This window comes from Nycticebus coucang, chromosome 6 (genome assembly GCF_027406575.1).
Source record: "Nycticebus coucang isolate mNycCou1 chromosome 6, mNycCou1.pri, whole genome shotgun sequence".
NCBI classification, from domain to species: domain Eukaryota; kingdom Metazoa; phylum Chordata; class Mammalia; order Primates; family Lorisidae; genus Nycticebus; species Nycticebus coucang.
The window spans coordinates 32,302,779-32,320,728 of NC_069785.1; the positions used below are offsets into that span (position 1 = coordinate 32,302,779).

General features: G+C 39.2%; 1 protein-coding gene and 1 pseudogene across 1 annotated transcript; both read right to left on the minus strand.

The window, feature by feature from the left end:
• Positions 1-285: 285 nt before the first annotated feature.
• LOC128588629 (uncharacterized) lies at positions 286-2,951 on the minus strand. Its single transcript, XM_053595520.1, has 3 exons — positions 2,843-2,951; positions 2,370-2,669; positions 286-620 (listed from the first exon to the last, which is right to left on the minus strand). Exons 1-3 carry the CDS (start codon positions 2,892-2,894, stop codon positions 286-288), a joined length of 687 nt encoding a protein of 228 aa, XP_053451495.1. The 5' UTR covers positions 2,895-2,951.
• A 1,200-nt stretch (positions 2,952-4,151) lies between these two features.
• On the minus strand, positions 4,152-5,855 carry LOC128588630 (T-complex protein 11 X-linked protein 2-like; annotated as a pseudogene).
• Between the last annotated feature and the right edge of the window lie 12,095 nt (positions 5,856-17,950).

Below are 17,950 nucleotides of genomic sequence, written 5' to 3' on the forward strand. Positions count from 1 at the left end.
TTCAGGGAGTTTCTTGGTTCCAAGAGGGGAAAAAGAGACTTGTTTGAATTTCAGAGCTGAGAGAAACTTGAGAAATCATGTTTGCGAGCCCATTATTTTCAGATGGGTAAACGGAGACCAGTGCTTAGAGTGACTCAAAGTCAGCAGAACTGAGACTGCAAGATGTCTTCCCTACTTTGTCCAACACACGTCGTCCCTGTCAGATAAGCTCCACCTTATTTTGCTGGGAGCTGTGGTAAGCCTTCGGGGAACAGCACAGGGACCAGCTCCGTTGACTTTCTGAGGCTAAGCAGGGTTTGGGTGCAGGAAGTGGCTACCAGGGCACTGCTGTGTGTCTGCAGCACAGAGATAAGTGGCTGAGTCTGCAGGCTGGGAAGCTCTGATATAAAAGGAGCTCTGTTTAAGGGTGGTATCAAAGGTGACCTTCCATCTTCCTTTATGTTTTTCGTGTTCATTTTCACGTATTAGTAGCAAGAAGACAAGGCCTCTTCCTGGATCTTGTCGGTACCACTGAAACGATGTTGGAGAATAACTTGTATAGTTACAGGTCAGAGCGACTGTTTTGCCTTCATGGATGCTCAGGCCCTGAGAATCCTGTTCTATCTTTTGGCTGGCCACCCCTAGACAGAAACATAATGCCAGAAACAAGAGGTTTAGTAACTGTACTGACAGTTGTAAGAATCCATTTTCCTCCCACAGCCCCAGATAGAACCAAAGATGAAGCAGAGTAGATAATGGCTCTTCCCCTCCAGTCTGCATACTGTGTCCCTGGATCTCTCTGTCCCCATCACCAGGAAACCTTCAACTCACAGTCCACTTGAAGTGACAAAATCACTAAAACACCTCCCAGGAATGGCTCCATTCTTTTCCCCAACAGTGAACTGAAACGTGGTGCACTCAGCCTCCAAAGTCAATAAGCCATTCTGTTTAGTTTGGTGGGTGTTACTGAGATTCTTCTATTCCTAGGAAGAGGTTTCAGCCTTCTGACTCAGCCAATCAGTGAAAAGCCTGTTCACCCACTCCCTAACACACACTGGCCTAATCCAACTATATACTGTGAAATTTTGTTTCCTATCTGAGAAAGGCTCTGAGGCATAGGAAACACTGCCCCCTGGTGTTCAGAAGACTATTACAATAATGGAGCAGAAATGATAAAGCTTAAAGTGCATGCAAGTCACCTAGGGATTTTGTTACCATGCAGACTCTTGTTTCATTAGGTCTGGCGTGGGTCTGGATAGTCTATATTTTTAACAAGCTTACTGGTAATGCTGATGCTGCTGGTTCTCAGACCACACTTGTAAGTAGCAAGTGTAGGAGCATGGTACATAAAATGGAATTTGCTTTACTACATATTAATTCTGGATACAGAATAAATGATCAGGTTTCCCAAGGTCTCCATTCCATTGCCTAGTGGAACTATTCTGTTGTTCCCACTACAGTTGCCAAAGGATGTCATGTGCTCTAAATGACATAAAGCATGGGAGAAAACATGATTAAGTGCTAGGAATCTTTCTCAGATCAAGGGAGTGGGCTACCTGGCATTAACAAAGTAGAAAAGAAATAAATTACGATGTATACAATAAGGGGACTGTTGTCCTTCTGAAATAGCTTTAAATATCCTATCACAAGATATTGTGCATAAACAGGAAAAGAACCTTTACTGATTTGAGTTATTGCTTCATTTAAACTGAATGTCCACTTGCTATATCCCAACAAGTTCAAGAAAAAAGAAATTTGATTTCAAAACAGTAATTTTCTTGCCTGTGGAGAAACCAATACGAGTAAAAATGGGAGGCTCACTTTTAGTTTTTATAAAGATTTGATAGTAGAAAATATTCAGGATAGGATATAATATTAAGTAGAAATAAGTTAAAACATAAATCTCTATAATCCCAGTTTTTAATTTAATGAAGAAGGAAAACCAAAGGTTAACCATAAATTGTCTGGGTGACAGGATTACAAAAGACTTTAATTTTATATTTTACTGTTTTTACTATATCATATCATTAATATTGTTATAATTGGAAAAGTTAATAAATACTAATACTAAAAGATAAAAGATTCTGTAAAGGGTATTCTCTGACACTGACACCAAGATGTCCTTGTTAGGGGAGAAACCTGAAAGGGACCCATAAAGTCAACCTTTGGAGCAAGACATTTAACTAAGAAATCACTAACTCCCCAAAACAGTTCAATCAAAATTTTCTAAAATCTACTAGGTCATTTTGAAATTGATTTCTTAGAATGTTTTATAATGTCTATAACATTAAGAATATGATACAGCAAGATCCCTGATGTGAAAGTCAGTGCCCCCAAAAAAGAAGGTGGCTTCAGCCCCAGTCATAGGTTTGGGTACAGGCTGTAGGTGCCTGAGAAGCAATGTGTACTCGTTGCACAGAAGTAGACAGCTGAGTCTCCAGGTTGGGTGTCTGAGATATTCAGGAAGAGATGTTTTTCTGTCTTATTCAACCAGGCAGAGAGTCTTCCTTCTTGTTTCTTCTCCACACTTGAAAAAACAGTCATAAGCAACTGGAGACCTCCAGGTCCTTGCTTATACCAGTAGAAATAGATCGAGGTACTGCCTGTGTAAGTGCAGTTGATAACAGAGCTGTGTCCCTCTCGGACACTCAGGAAAGGACTCTGCTTCACCTCTTCTCCTCTACTCGTGCCTGCATGGAAGGAAAAGTCAGACAAGCTCATCAAGTCATCATTCTCCAGAGTTTGTTTTCATTAGTATTAATAATATCTTTTTTAGCAGTTGTAATTTCAGGCATTCTGAAAAAGGCTTGTCTCCTAATGAATATGTGCTAAACATACTGTTCTCCAAAAGCTCTCAACTCACAATCTAGCTGCAGCCAGAAAAACAAGAACAAAGATCCACTTAGTGTCTTCATTGTTCTCCCCACTGGAACCTGCAATATCCAGACAGGAGAGCTACTTCTATTACCAGATAATCTCTTCCTTTCCCCCAAAGCAGTGGTTCTGTAAGCTGTCTACACAGGTGTCTGCGTCTGTCCTTAGCCTACTCTCACAGAAGTCAACCACACAAAAGAACCCTTTCACACACCGTTTTCGGCATCAGCAGAGATGGTCTGCCACCTTGTGGTCGGATCCCCAAAAGCTAAACCAATTGGTCAAATCTTTTATCTTCCATCTGTGAGAGATTGTAACACCAAAAAGCAACAAAAGATCAAATAAAGTTCCCAATCAGGAATTATCATGATTAGCAGAAGGAAAACATAGAGCAAATGTAGGTTTCAGAATGCCATTTTTTCTCATCCCACTACTAAGTCATTTTAAATGAATTTGAACAAATTAGAGATTTTCCATGTTTATTCAACAGACTTAGTTTATTTGAAAAGAAAAAAATGCCATAATTCAGTCTGCAAAGCAATTGAGCAATCAAACTATTCCTCCTCATACTTCTACTACTTTTGGAATTGGCCAGAGAGTTGATCAGCAAAGTCAACTATCTTGGCTCAGCTCTCATTCAGGAAAACTCTTTAAGGTAGCACTTAGGCACAAAGATTGGCATAAAACAGGTTCACTAAGCATGTCAGATGCACACCATGGCAGGCCCTGCTTCTTCAAGCCTGGTCTGGCTCCTGACCTTACCATTCCCAAGAAATTGAAAATGCCATGGTCAAACCATCAATGTACTTTTAGTAACATGGACTAAAATTACACAGTAAAAGATGAAAGGAGGGAGACAGGCTTCCATGAGTTAACAGTATTAGTCCAACTAAAAGGACTAGATTCAGTTGTAAATTATAATGAGAAATCTGACATGCACTCTGAAATCTTTGCCTCTGGGAGAACAGGCCATCTGATATTATAGATATATGGCCTCCTCATTGCAAAGTACTAAAATAAAGCAGAAACACCAGCCTGCAGATTGAGATAATGGAAACAAATGTATGTCTCTTACTGGTATGTTTTATTTTTTTTTATTTTTTTTTTCTTGCAGCTCAGAAATTTATTAACGAAGGGGGTTGGGTCAGCTGGTGTTTACATGCTGACCCCTGCAGCCCTGTATCCCGGCTGTAGTGAGGAAGATGGCTGGCTTCTCTGCTGGCCACAGGTGATATCATCTCAGGAACATGCTGAGCCCTCTCTCCTGGGTCCCTGTTGCCATGTGGAGTCCAGCACTATCAGATAGGTTCCACTTCTGTTTCTTGTGCTTGAACTAGAGTATCGACATTTTTTAGGATCTCAGCATAGTATGGGCCAAATACCTGCTGATTATGATGCATCAGCTTGACAAACTTCCGGCCTAGTTCTGTCAACTCTCCTTCGATGTGATTAAGGCCTTCAGGGAAGTGTAGCAGAGACTCCTGCATGCCACGAACCAAACAGCATTTGAGAAACAAAAGGAGGCGTTGATCAATGATACTACGGACACGGTTTTCTTTCTTGGCGATGTTCTGGAGTTGTCCTATAAGACATACTGTGTTTTCACTGCTTAGAGCAGTAAAGCCCAGGTCCTTGAGGCCACAATGAATTTCCTGAGACACCTGTTCACTCACATTCAACATAGCTTCTTCAGGCTTGGAGTTAAATTCCTCAGTCACAGCCTTGGTTATGCATTTCAGTTTATCCACAAATCCAGGTGAGTTGAATAAAATTGAACCAGAGAAACTTCTAGCCACTAGTAAGACTGAGGCCAATATAGTCAAGTGGTCAAATGGGACCCCATTTCCTGGACCCGGATTCTGTCCATCAGCAGAGTCTCAGGGAATTCTTCATTTTCAGGATCCCAGAGAAGGAGATTCAGGTAGCCCTGGTATAGCACCACTATGGGATTGGGAGGATCTGAATTCTTTTTTTTCTTTTTTTTTTTTTTTTTTTTGTTAAACCATAGTTGTATACATTAGTATGATCGTGGGGCACCATACACTTGGTTCATAGATCCTTTGACACATTTTCATCACATTAGTTAACATAGCTTTTGTAGCATTTTCTTAGTTATTTTGCTAAAACCTTTACATTCCACATTTACTAGGATTCAGGATCTGAATTCTTAGCTGCCTTGTCTGGAGGTGAACAGGCCATGCTGGAGGAGCTGGGGATGTCAGGAGAATTCAGACATGGCGTAATGAGGTCTGTGGCTGCTTTGGTTAGCCATTTCTTGGTGTAATCAAGGAGATTGGGTTGTTTGTCAAGGAGTTCCCGGAATTTAGCTCTTTCATACTGGATGGAATATTCCTGCAGGTAGGGTCGAATGCTCTGGATGGTACAGTTCGCCATGTCCATTTTCATTAGGCCCAGAACATGGAAGCTGCCCCTCAGTAACTGTGCTGGATCTGTCATGCTCTGTAGTTTCTTACTGTTTCATCTTGAACTGGTGCACATATCAGGGTCATCAAACTAAGAATGTAGCTAGAGAGACGAGAGACATCTAGGGCTCCATGTTCTGCTTCTTGCTTGAGGAGATCCATGTCCAGAACTTCTTTAATCTCATTTTTTACGCGGATGTGGCGTGGTAATAGCAGTGATAGCAAAACCTCCTTAACTTCTGTCATAAGTTCAAGAGCACAAGTGAATTCAGGAGGATTACTCAAGAGTTGTTCTCTTAAATGGTCCCAAAAAACATTGTACAATGTCTCCATGAACCTGTCTTCCAGACTGTTTGGAGATAAAACATTCTCTTCCATGTAGAAATCTTGGTTTACCATGATTTCATGAGCAATGCTCATCCTGGAAACTTCATTAATTGTTTCTATTAGACAAGGAGAGTAGTTATTTAAACAGAAGTCTCCCTCTTCTTGGTTCTTCTCTGATGTTTCAGAATTATGGGCCCCACACTTTGCTTCATTGGGATCATTTTGGAGTACAGTTTCCTCATTCTTGGGCATCTTGATGTTATCTCTTCCTCTGTTCTGGACCGGCTGCCCCGCGGCTGAGTCTCTGTTTTATTTTTTAATGTCAAAGTGCATGGCTTCTCCTCAAGTGGGATTACTGAATAATTATCTGTAGCTGAATTTCTCCTCCTTTTACTCTGGACACTCCTCACTTAGATTCTAAACCCAAAAACTTTTTTCTAGATTGTATTCCCTACTGTTCAAATTATTGCTTAGATATCCTCCTGTGAAAGTCTTTCAGTCCTTCAAACCCCTTCTCATCTATTTTAATTTCTTGGATCTTTCTATTCCTATAGGGATAAATATAAATAAGCCTAAAACCAATATCTTTTTGTGATGTAATATATAGGAAACTGATAGTGACAAATTTATTCTCAGCCCAGAGAAACTTAGTATGACTGTTTTTCACAAGTGAAAGTCCCTTCTCTGTGCTTTCACTTAGTAGATCTCTCACCAGTATAGAAAATTAAGCTAATCCCTCATCAACATGGCACACCTGATGTATCTCAAGAAGGTGGTTATGCAGAGTCACATTCCTAAGATAGAAAGATAAGTACATATTGCAAAATATATGTTAATTCATATATATTAAATAAATCCATTTAAATTTTTCATTTTGAAATTTTTTATTCTTTCACTCATTTTCCATGCAATATAAATTTCAGATTCTTTATCACACATCTTAGTCAAATTTTCTTATACTTTCCTTGACTCTTTTGGGTCAATATGTGTGCTTTTGGTACATATAATCCATGGTTGAAAGCACTAGTTGAAGGTGATTGACTTATGGCTCACTGTTCCACACATTTTCTAGAGCCCTGGTATAAATATCACCTTGGCAAACTCTCACCCTTATTATTTTTTCATTAAATCTTGCCTCATTGTCAAAAACATATGCATAAAATATCTCTATTTTCTAGTACTGGCATGGACCGCTATATGCACAAGTAATACTTGCTTTGATCCCAATTTACCTACTATTTCTCTTCCCTTGGTCATTTTTTTCTTTCATTGTATGTGTAACATACATTATACTTACAAATGCAGGATAAAGACTACAATTTATTATTGTTAGCATAAAATACATCTGGGTAGAAAACCTGGTTACAAAAGGTCCTTGGCCTGCTCTTAGTGATTCCAGAGAATAATCTACTGATTTCCTTGTAGAGTGAAAGTATCTGAGCCTAGATCTCTACTTTCCAAAATTCTGAACATGTATGGTCTAGTGGGCATAGACCAGTGGTGACATATGTGGTTGGTGGCCAGATAATGTATACCCATGCTATGGGACAATGTCTTCCCATTGGCATACCAATGTAAGTCCCGAAGACCGTGGTACTCAGTGAATGCTCTCTTAAACTGAATCCCAAAACTTCAGACCAGTAAGGAGCTTTAAGATTCTGTAGTCCAGTGTTTTTCAAAACTGGCACTATTAACTTTTGTACCAAGTAATTCTTTGCTGGAGACTGTCTTGTACATTATAGGATGTTTTGTGCATCTCTGATCTCTGTCCACAAAATACAAGTTTCAACTCCTTGTCATGGTAATAAAAAATGTCTCTAGACACTGTCAAATATCCCCAGAGAAGATGAGACCCCCTGCTCTGGCCCAATTTCATTCACAAAGAAAGAAACTAATTTAAGGAAAGTTGAGAAGTTCAATAAAATAGAATAATTAACTAGAAAATGAACTAGAATTCGAAAATAAAAACAATTTTCCCTGCCTCTCTTTACCATTCTGTTCACTTCCTTACTCCAGAATCACACTGCTGATCAAAAAGATACAAATTATCAGCGATTGTGTTAAAATGCATTTTCTGAATCACTAGATATGGAGTTAGGCCTAAAATTCTGCATTTCTAATGAACTCCAAGTGATGTTGCTGCTGATGATCATCAATGACTAGCAAAACTTGGATGACCGCAGACAAGGCTGGACTGCTCTCCTTTGTTTTCTGAAAGGGTTGGATGTTGGATTCGAATTAAATCTCCATTAAATGTTTGATTCAATTTATCCTTTAAGCACCTGAACCTAGAATTTCTTTGTGAATTTCATTAGTTTTTAGTTCAGAATATTTGTTTAACTTTGCTTTTAATATCTTCTTTTACCAAGAGGCTACACAGAAGTGTGTTGCTTAATTTGCAAACATTTGGGGATTTTCTGCTACATATCTTGTTAGCGGTTTCTAAATTAATTCTATTGTGGTCAGCAAACTGTATGACCACTTCTTTCAAATTTATTGAGACTGTTTAATATGTGAACATATGGTCTACCTTGATGAATGGCCTAGATGTACTTGAAAAAAATGTGTATACTACAATTGTGGGTATAGTGTTCTGTAAATGTCAAGTTGATTGTTTCAGTGTCATTTATCTTTGCTGATAGTCTGTCTATGTGTTCTATAAATTACTGTCAATACTTTAATTCTATTGTCTTCCTGCCTATATTATTTCTGATGGGAAGTCAGTAAAAATTCTCCTTGTTACTCCTCTATATACAATATATCTTTTTTTCTCCACTTTTAAGATGTTCTCTTTATCTTGGATTCAGCAATTTGACCATGGTGTGCCTGGATGTCATTTATTTGTTTCCTATTAGAGTTTACCTAATTTTCTAGGATATGTGAGTTGGCACTTTTATTAAATGGATGATTTTCAAATTTGTTCTGTTTTTCCAAAAATCTGCTCTTTTTTACCTTCCTAAAAAACTGAGCCATGTGCTGGTATTAACAAGCAAGTTGCTCCAGCAGCATATGAACTTCTTTTGCGTTCTCTCCATACCAACCTATTTAGTGTCTACTCATTGAGGCTCTAGCACTGTCCATGAGTCTACTTCCACTGTCTACTTCAACATGGATTTGACTATTGCCATCATTTCTAGCATCTCTAAGAGCTCCATCTGAGCATAATATATTTATAGTTATAAAGGGAATTAAAATGCTTCCCACATAAATCAGAAAACCCCAAGCTGCGACAGTCCTGCTCTGCAAGTCTTCCCCATACCAGAGGCTGTGGAGCAAACCCAGGGGCACTTTGGGCCCAGGAAGCAGACTACATGGCAACACTGTACCTACACTGAGCAGAGAGAGGTTCCTGAGTCTTCCAGCTGAGAGACTGTGATGAGTTGGATAGTAGAGAATTTCTTAGTATTCATTATTAGCATTAACCTTCCATTCTACTTTATCTCTGAAGCCATGAAAAACAGATGGATATGGCCACCCCACGATTCTGTCAGAACCACTGTATACTGTTAATGGTGGCAGAAAACTTGCACCTCAGAGTAAGGCTAGTTACTTCCTGGAGACTCAGGACTCAACTTCACCTGCAGCCCTCTCATCCCTGCCTGGAAAGAGAAAAGCAAACACAAGTGATGTCAATGCAGAATTATTAATATACTTTCTAAACTTATGAAACTTCGCAAGAAATACCCAAGACGATGTAGGACAGAACAGAAGCTTTGTGTCAGGTCCCTTCCCCTTCTTCCCAATGTCAGTTATGGAACGCTCATTCCCCCCCACCTGCAATGACCCCCAACTCATAGCAAACTGGGACCCACAGAAGCCCCAGCAGAGCTGCCAATCTCCTCTCCACAGCTCTTTGCCCACTTACTGGGGTGCCTTCACCCCTCCTCTGGAGTGTCCAGGTGTGGGTCCAGACAAATTATGTTCTTACAGTCTAATAGCTTTCTCCAGACTCACTGAGCTCAGTCACAGTGACATCTGAGCTTTGCACTATGTTTCTTAACAGGAAGTTCCAAGAATGATGGCTGATCCCAGGCTGAAGGTGAAATCTTTTTCAGGTGTGTGTGTGTGTGTGTGTGTGCGCACATGCATGGTGGGTAGGTGGAACAAGCACTGGTAGAGTTGAAGGGAGCAGTAAAGAGAGGTATTCCAAACATTTTCAGTCTTTTCTGAAAACGATGTAAAGAGGAACATTTGAAAGTTTGCATGGAGGGTAAGAAGAGGAAGAGGACAACTTGAAGAGAAACAAGGGCCTCATCCAACTCAATCATTCTGCAGAACCACAACTTCAGTGACCTTGTTTGTACATATATACATATATATATATATATACAAACTATATATTTATATACTATATATATACTTAAACTATATATGCAAGGCATATCGTTTTACACAGAATTTGAGAATTTACTTATGTGGACTATCTCAAAATTATTATTCTTTTAGGATACATATCATTTTGTTAATCCCCTATTTTAGAAAAGTAAATACAAGAAAATAAAATAGCTTTGCAAAAGCACTACAGATTTATATTTATACATGAACATAGCATATGACAAAAAACAAATAGGGCATGTGTAAGATATTCACCTTGATCTCATTCTCCCCTCCTCCCTTCTCTCATCTAATCCTTTTCTCTTACATTGTGCAGACCCAAATGACTGATTCTGCTCTTTGAACATAGGGTAAGGGCCACATACTGCCATTCTAACAAAATGTTTCTCTTTCTTTCCCTAATACTTTCTTTAATTCTCCCCCCTTTACTACTCTCTCTACTTTTCCTGTTTATTTCTCTTATTTCCTTCTATTATTTCTTTCTTAGAGGAGATATAGGAGAAAGAATTCATTCAGAGTATTGGAGAAATTTCTTTTTTATTATAATTATTATTAAAAACATAGCTGTGTACATTAATGTAATCGTGGGGTACAATGTGCTGGTTTTATATACAATTTGAAATATTTTCGTCTAACTGGCTAACATTGGAGAAATTTCTAATCAGGGAAGTAGAAGGGTGTGATAAGAATTTTTAGTTATAAAAGTCAGGAAAACAAAAATAGAAAAGAAACCTCAAACACTTGCCCCTAAACAACTTGCCCCTAAACAACTCATTCTTAGGAGTGCTCAAATTTACATCTCTGTCATACTGTCACAACCCATGCCCTCCTCAATCTGATCTAGTAATGGATTCTTGTAGGTCTGAGTTCCAACTTCTTGAGATTATATTAAAATGAAAGATCTGAGTAAATTGCACAAACAGTCAAGAAATATCCTCCCAGTGTGCTCAGTGATTTTGTTTTACCATGTGCTCTCCAGTTCCTTCTCCTAACTCTTCTTAACCTCCAACTACCCATTCAGTTTTTCAGGTATTCACAAACAGATTTCATTATCTAGAACTTTAAGAAAAGTTCCTCATTCATTCCTGGATCCTCCACCACTGGTTAAGGCAGAAGCTGTCCAGCTTGGGGATCACTCTGACCTCGCTGTGAAGTTGCTGATGGTAGAATCTCCAACCTTTGGATCTGTGCCATACAAAAGGTTTTATTCAAATGAGCTACAACTGTTCCTTCGCAATTTTGTCAATTTGAGAGTGTGGGAATCAGAATCCTTAGAATTTTTCAGTGATATGTCTATACCACATGAAACAACGATCTTCTTAGATGCAATTGAAGAAAGATGTGGCTACATCCCAGGCATTCAGTGACTAGGACTCTGTTCCACTTCTACAAGCTTCTCACTCCTGCCTAGAAAGATGTGAGCCAAAGAAAATGAGCTTACATGCTCTAATACTCTATTTGGTTTTTTCCCACAATACAACTACCCTACCAAGCCCTAAGATGACCTAGCTGAAAACATACTCCCATCCCAAGCCTAGTCCTTTACTTGCATTAGAAAATATCATCACATATGCTTTCTCTCTGATCAGAATCTGACAACTCCCCCCCACCAACAACAAAAAATAAAAAGTACCTCATAGGCCTAACAAATCCACAGTAGCACTAGTAAAATTCCCAGCAACTTTGCTATTTTTCCTATCTCCCTCGGGTCTCCAAAGAATCCAGCTCTAAAAAGGGATAATGACCCACATTTTCTATGGTTCTGTTTCAGGTATTCTAAAAATAATCTAAAAAGCCAAGAAGAAACAAAAAATGCTTCCATCATTTCCATTCTCATGCTGTACCATCCACCACAGGGTCCTGGGACAAAAGAGAAGACAAAGACAGACACCAGGGAACTAAGACGTGAATTCAGAGATACAAGGAAACCAATATTTACATACTTAAAAGGGGTCATTAAAATGTTCAAAATTTCTTAATAATAAATAACAAACTGGGAGGCAAGATGGCTGACTGAGCCAGCTTTCCACAGAGGCTCCCATCCAGAAAGAGAGTTAAAGACAGAAGTTTAGCAAGTAAGCTGATGGTTTGGAGCTGAACCAAGAGAGAAGGTTGAACAATGCATATCAACTCTGCTGAGGTGAGCTGCGACTACAAGGAAACAAACAGTAGGTACAAAATCCATCCAAGCCGACAGGAGTCCCCTCCCCCCATGAGAACAGCTCACAGTATACTCCATACAAACAGGCAAGCAGAGTTCAGATCCCCTCCTATTTTATCCCAAGGGAGAGACCCTCTAAAAAAACTGGAACTCCTTCCCTAGAGAGGACTTACAACTGTGCCATGGCACTCTCCCACCAGGCATAAAACTATGCAAAACTGTATATATTCTCTACTTGCAATTCTGAACTCCCAGCACTCCACTCCACTCTCACCCTGAGGTGTGCAGGACTGTCCCTCAAGGACTTCAGATTCTTGGGAATTTTCTTGAGAGCTGTGGACAGGGCATGGGCTATTGTAGGTCTGTGCTGATTCTGCAGCATGGGAGTAGAAGTAAGGAGAAGTAAGGAGAAGATGGTGAACTGAGGCTGAGGGAACCCTATGGGAGAGGGAAAGGTGGTGCCCCATGGCACAGAGCAGGAGCAGCAACGGGAATAATAGGGCTCACACCCCTGAGGATATTTTGAAGAGACACTCCCTACCTATCTTGGCAACCAGAGGAAGCCGGGCATCTTCCCCAGTGGCAGCCACTGGCAGAACAGACCTGAGATGAAAACACAGGCCCCGTGAGGAAAGGGTATGCCTCAGGCATTACCTGCCTGGGCCGAGTGCAGGAACTAGAATATGCCTGTGCAGAGACGGCATACTCTCAGGGCAGAGCTGAGCCAGGACTGCTTTAGTGAGCCTAAGACACACCCGGCCCTCAGGAGATCATAGCTGAGACAAAAGCTGAGTGTGAGCTCTAACCATGCCCACCCCAACACAGACTGCAGCCGAAACAGATACCCCAGCTCCAGGCAGTGGCACAGACCGGGGCTGAGTCACAGTTTCCATAATCTCAAACAGCATCTGAACTCCAGGGAAATATAGCTGAGACAAAAAAAAATTCTGCGAAATTGCTCTATTCTGTCAGCAACATCAATCAAGAGTAGGACTGAACTGCCCCAGCCTCCATTAAGCACACGAGGTTGTCAGGCCTCAGCTCATCCTGCAGGATAGTGGGAGAGAGTAGCGGCCTGGCAGAGGAGACATAGATCTCCCTGTGACTCAGGCAGGCGCAAACCCCTAGAGCATCAGCTCATTGGAGGGAACTGGGTCATAGCCCTGTGGGATTACCAGTGACTAGGTGTGACAGAGGTACAAGGTGGGGAAGAAGGCATGAATCTTACCAGACTAATTAATTTGCTGGGTGAGTCCTTCTGCCCTCACAGAGCACCGGAGCAAGTCATACTTGAGCTGCCAGTAGTCCCGGAAACATTTTGAACTCTCCCACCTGACACAGGTGCTGACTGGGACAATTGATTTGGATCTCTTGAACTGGGCCAATCACCCAGGGACTACCCAAAGTGGCCAGATATATGCAAAGTGGTACCCTGGATGTGTGGTTGTGGGAAGGTTTGGTTTCCTTTCCCAGTTGTTGCCTGTGGGGGATGGGGTGACTTAATTGCTGGCATTTCTCCACAGCTGAGACTTCAACCCAGAGTAACTGATTCACTACGGTAGGACAGAGACCTGCTGAAAACAAGACAGAGTAACTTAGCCCCACCACACCAAGCAGGTCCCCAGTTTTTCAGGCAATAGCACTGTAAGGTCCTTTGCAAAGCTCTAGGGGAAAAGGTATAGACACCAGTTCCAGTTCTTTGGCAAAGGGTGGGTTAATCAGTACTCCAGGAGCCCCCAACCCAACTTCACCTTATCTGCTTATCTAGCCAAATGGTGTAAAATAATCATGGGGCAGAATAAGCAGAAAAACTCCAGTAACATGAATAACCAGAGTAGATCAACTCCCCCAAGGAATGACATGGAGGACACAAATGAAGATCCCATTCAAAAACAAATGGCTGAGATGTCAGAAATTGAATTCAGAATTTGGATTACAAATAAGATTAATATAATGGAGGTAAAGTTGGAATTAAAAATTCAAGGAGCATTTCAAAAGTTGTCTGAAGAATTCAGTGAATTCAAAGAAAAAATCACCAAAGACTTTGACACATTGAGACAAGAATTTGCAGCCCTCAAAGATCTGAAAAATACAGTAGAATCCCTCAGTAACAGAATGGAGCAGGCATAAGAAAGGATTTCTGACATTGAAGACAAAGCTTTTGAATGCTCCCAAGCAGTCAGATACAAAAGAAGTGGAGAGCAAAAATGAATCATTCTCTCAGAGAGCTCTGGGATAATTCAAAGAAACTAATATTCACCTTATAGGAATTCCTGAAGGTGATGAGGTGGCTTCAAAAGGCACAGAGGCTCTTCTTCATGAGATAATAAATGAAAACATCCCAGACATGCCAAGAGATTCTGAAATTCAGATAGCAGACAGTTTCAGAACCCCAGCACAACTCAAACCGAATAAGAGATCTCCTAGACACATTATAATTAACTTTGCCAAAGTTAAAATGAAGGAGAAAATTCTGCAAGCAGCCAGACAGAAGAAAACCATAACCTACAAGGGGAAAGAATATTAGAATGACTGCTGAATATTAGAGCTCTCTGCTGAAACCTTGCAAGCTAGAAGAGGGTGGTCATCAACTTTTAATCTAAAACAAAATAACTTTTAATCCAGGATCCTGTATCCAGTGAAACTGGGTTTCATTTATGATGAAAAGTTAAATACTTTAATGACATTCACATGTTGAAGAAATTTGCCATGACTAAACCAGCTCTCCAGCATATTCTTAGACCTATCTTCCATAATGACCAGCATAATCCTCCACCACAAAAGTAAACTCACTCAAAAACTTTTGATCAAATTCCAACTTCCACAGTGGCGAAAGGATTAAAAATGTCCACTAAACTTTCAAAAGACTCAATGCCCAAAATTCTACCAGGCTAATCAATATTTATAATTAATGTGAATGGCTTAAATTGCACTCTAAAGAGGCACAGGTTGGCTAACTGGATACAAAAACTCAGGCCAGATATCTGCTGCATACAAGAATCTCATCTTACCTTAAAAGATAAATACAGACTCATGGTGAAGGGATGGTCATCTATATTTCAGACAAATGGAAATCAGAAAAGAACAGGTGTTGTGATTTTATTCACAGATACAATAGACTTTAAACCAACAAAAGTAAGGAAAGATAAGGATGGTCACTTCATATTTGTTAAGGGAAACACTCAATATGATGAGATTTCAATAATTAACATTTATGCACCCAACCAGAATTCACCTCAATTTATAAGAAAGACTCTAACAGACATGACCAACTTGATTTCCTCCAGTTCCATAATAGTCAGAGATTTTAACACTCCTTTGGCAGTATTGGATTGATCCTCCAAAAAGAAGCTAAGCGAAGAAATTTTAGACTTAAAGTTAACCATTCAACATTTGGATTTAACAGACATCTACAGAACATTTCATCCTAACAAAACTGAAGACACATTCTTTTAAACAGCCCATGGAACATACTACAAAATTGATCACATCTTAGGTCATAAGTATAACCTCTAAAATTTAAAAGAATAGAAATTATTCCTTGCATCTTATCAGACCATCATGGAATGAAAGTTGAACTGAATAACAACAGGAATCTGCATATTCATACAAAAACATGGAAACAAAATAACCTTATGTTGAAGAAAAGCTGGGTCATAGATAAGATTAAGAAGGAAATTGCCAAGTTTTTGGAACAAAACGATAATGAATACATGAATTACCAGAACCCGGGATACTGCAAGGCAGTCCTACAAGGGAGATTTATAGCACTACAAGCCTTCCTCAAAAGAACGGAAAGAGAGGAAGTTAACAACTTAATGGGACATCTCAAGCAACTGGAAAAGGAAGAACATTCCAATCCCAGACCCAGCAGAATAAAAGAAATAACCAAAATCAGAGCACAATTAAATGGAATTGAAAATAAAAGAATTATACAACAGATCAATAAATCAAAAAGCTGGTTTTTTGAAAAGATCAATAAAATAGATAAACATTTGGCCAACATAATCAGGAAAAAAAGAATAAAATCTCTAATTTCATCAATCAGAAATGGTAAAGATGAAATAATAACAGACTCCTCAGAAATTCAAAAATTCCTTAATGAATATTACAAGGAACTCTATTCTCAGAAATATAAAAATCTAAAGGAAATAGACCAATACTTGGAAGCACACCACCTTCCTAGACTTAGCCAGGGTGAAGCAGAAATGGTGAAAAGACTTATATCAAGTTCTGAAATAGCATCAACTATACAAAATCTCCCTTAAAAGAAAAGCCCAGGACCAGATGGCTTCACATCAGAATTCTACCAAACCTTTAAAGAGGAACTAGTATCTATATTACCCAACCTTTTTCAAAATACAGAAAAAGAAGGAATATTACCCAACACAATCTATGAAGAAACATTACCTTGATCCCCAAACCAGGAAAAGACCCAACAAGAAAAGAAAATTATAGACCAATATCACTAATGAATATTGATGCAAAAATATTCAACAAGATCCTAGCAAACAGAATCCAACAACACATCAAACAAATTATACACAAGGACCAAGTGGGTTTTATCCCAGGATTTAAAGGCTGGTTCAATATACTTAAACCAATAAATATAATTCATCGCATAAACAAATTAAAAAATAAAGACCATATGATTCTCTCGATAGATGCAGAAAAAGCTTTTGATAATATCCAGCATCATTTCATGATAGAACGCTTAAGAAAATTGGTGTAGAAAGGAAATTTCTTAAACTAATAGAGGCCATCTACAGCAAACTCACAGCCAATATCCTATGAATGGAGTTAAATTGAAATCATTCCCACTCAGATCAGGAACCAGGCAATGTTGCCCATTTTCTCCACCACTCTTTAACATTGTAAAGGGAGTTTTAGCCATCACAATTAGGGAAGAAAAGGCAATCAAGGGTATCCACATAGGGTCAGAAGAGATCAAACTTTCACTCTTTGCAGATGATATGATTGTATATCTGGAAAACACCAGGGATTCTACTACAAAACTCTTAGAAGTGATCAAGGAATATAGCAGTGTCTCAGGTTACAAAATTAACACTGATAAATTGGTAGCCTTTATATATGTCAAGAATAGTCAAGCTGAAAACACAGTCAAGGATGATATTCTGTTCACAGTAGTGCCAAAGAAGATGAAATATTTGGGAGTTTGTCTAACAAAGGACATGAAAAATCTCTATAAAGAGAACTATGAAATTCTAAGAAAAGAAATAGCTGAAAATGTTAACAAATGGAAAAACATACCATGCTCATGGCTGGGAAGAATCAACATTGTTAAACATTCTTTCATACCAAAGAAATATACAATTTTAATGCAATCCCTATTAAAGCTCCACTGTCATGCTTTAAAGATCGCAAAATAATAATACTTCATTTTATATGGAATCAGAAAAAAAACTCAAATAGCCAAGACATTACTCAGAAATAAAAACAAAGCAGGAGGAATTACACTACCAGACCTCAGACTATACTATAAATCGATAGTGATCAAAACAGCATGGTACTGGCACAAAAACAGAGAGGTAGATGTATGGAACAAAATAGAGAACCAAGAGATGAATCCAGCTACTTACCGTCATTTGATCTTTGACAAGCAAATTAAAAACATTCAGTGGGGAAAATATTCCATATTTCACAAATTGTGCTGGGTGAACTGGCTGGTGACCTGCAGAAGACTGAAACTGGACCCACACCTTTCACCATTAACTAAGATAGACTCTCACTGGATTAAAGATGTAAACTTAAGACATGAAACTATAAAAATACTAGAAGAAGGTGCAGGGAAAACACTTAAAGAAATCAGCCTGGGCCAATATTTTTTGAG

Excerpts from the sequence above, each read along its gene's own strand:
- LOC128588629 (XM_053595520.1), bottom strand. The coding sequence starts at position 2,894 with ATGAAGACACTAAGTGGATCTTTGTTCTTGTTTTTCTGGCTGCAGCTA. Across the intron at positions 2,670-2,842 it reads TTTCTGGCTGCAGCTAGATT|GCACGAGTAGAGGAGAAGAG; the intron begins GTGAGTTGAGAG and ends CCTTCCATGCAG. Across the intron at positions 621-2,369 it reads GAGTACACATTGCTTCTCAG|GGGTGGCCAGCCAAAAGATA; the intron begins GCACCTACAGCC and ends GTTTCTGTCTAG.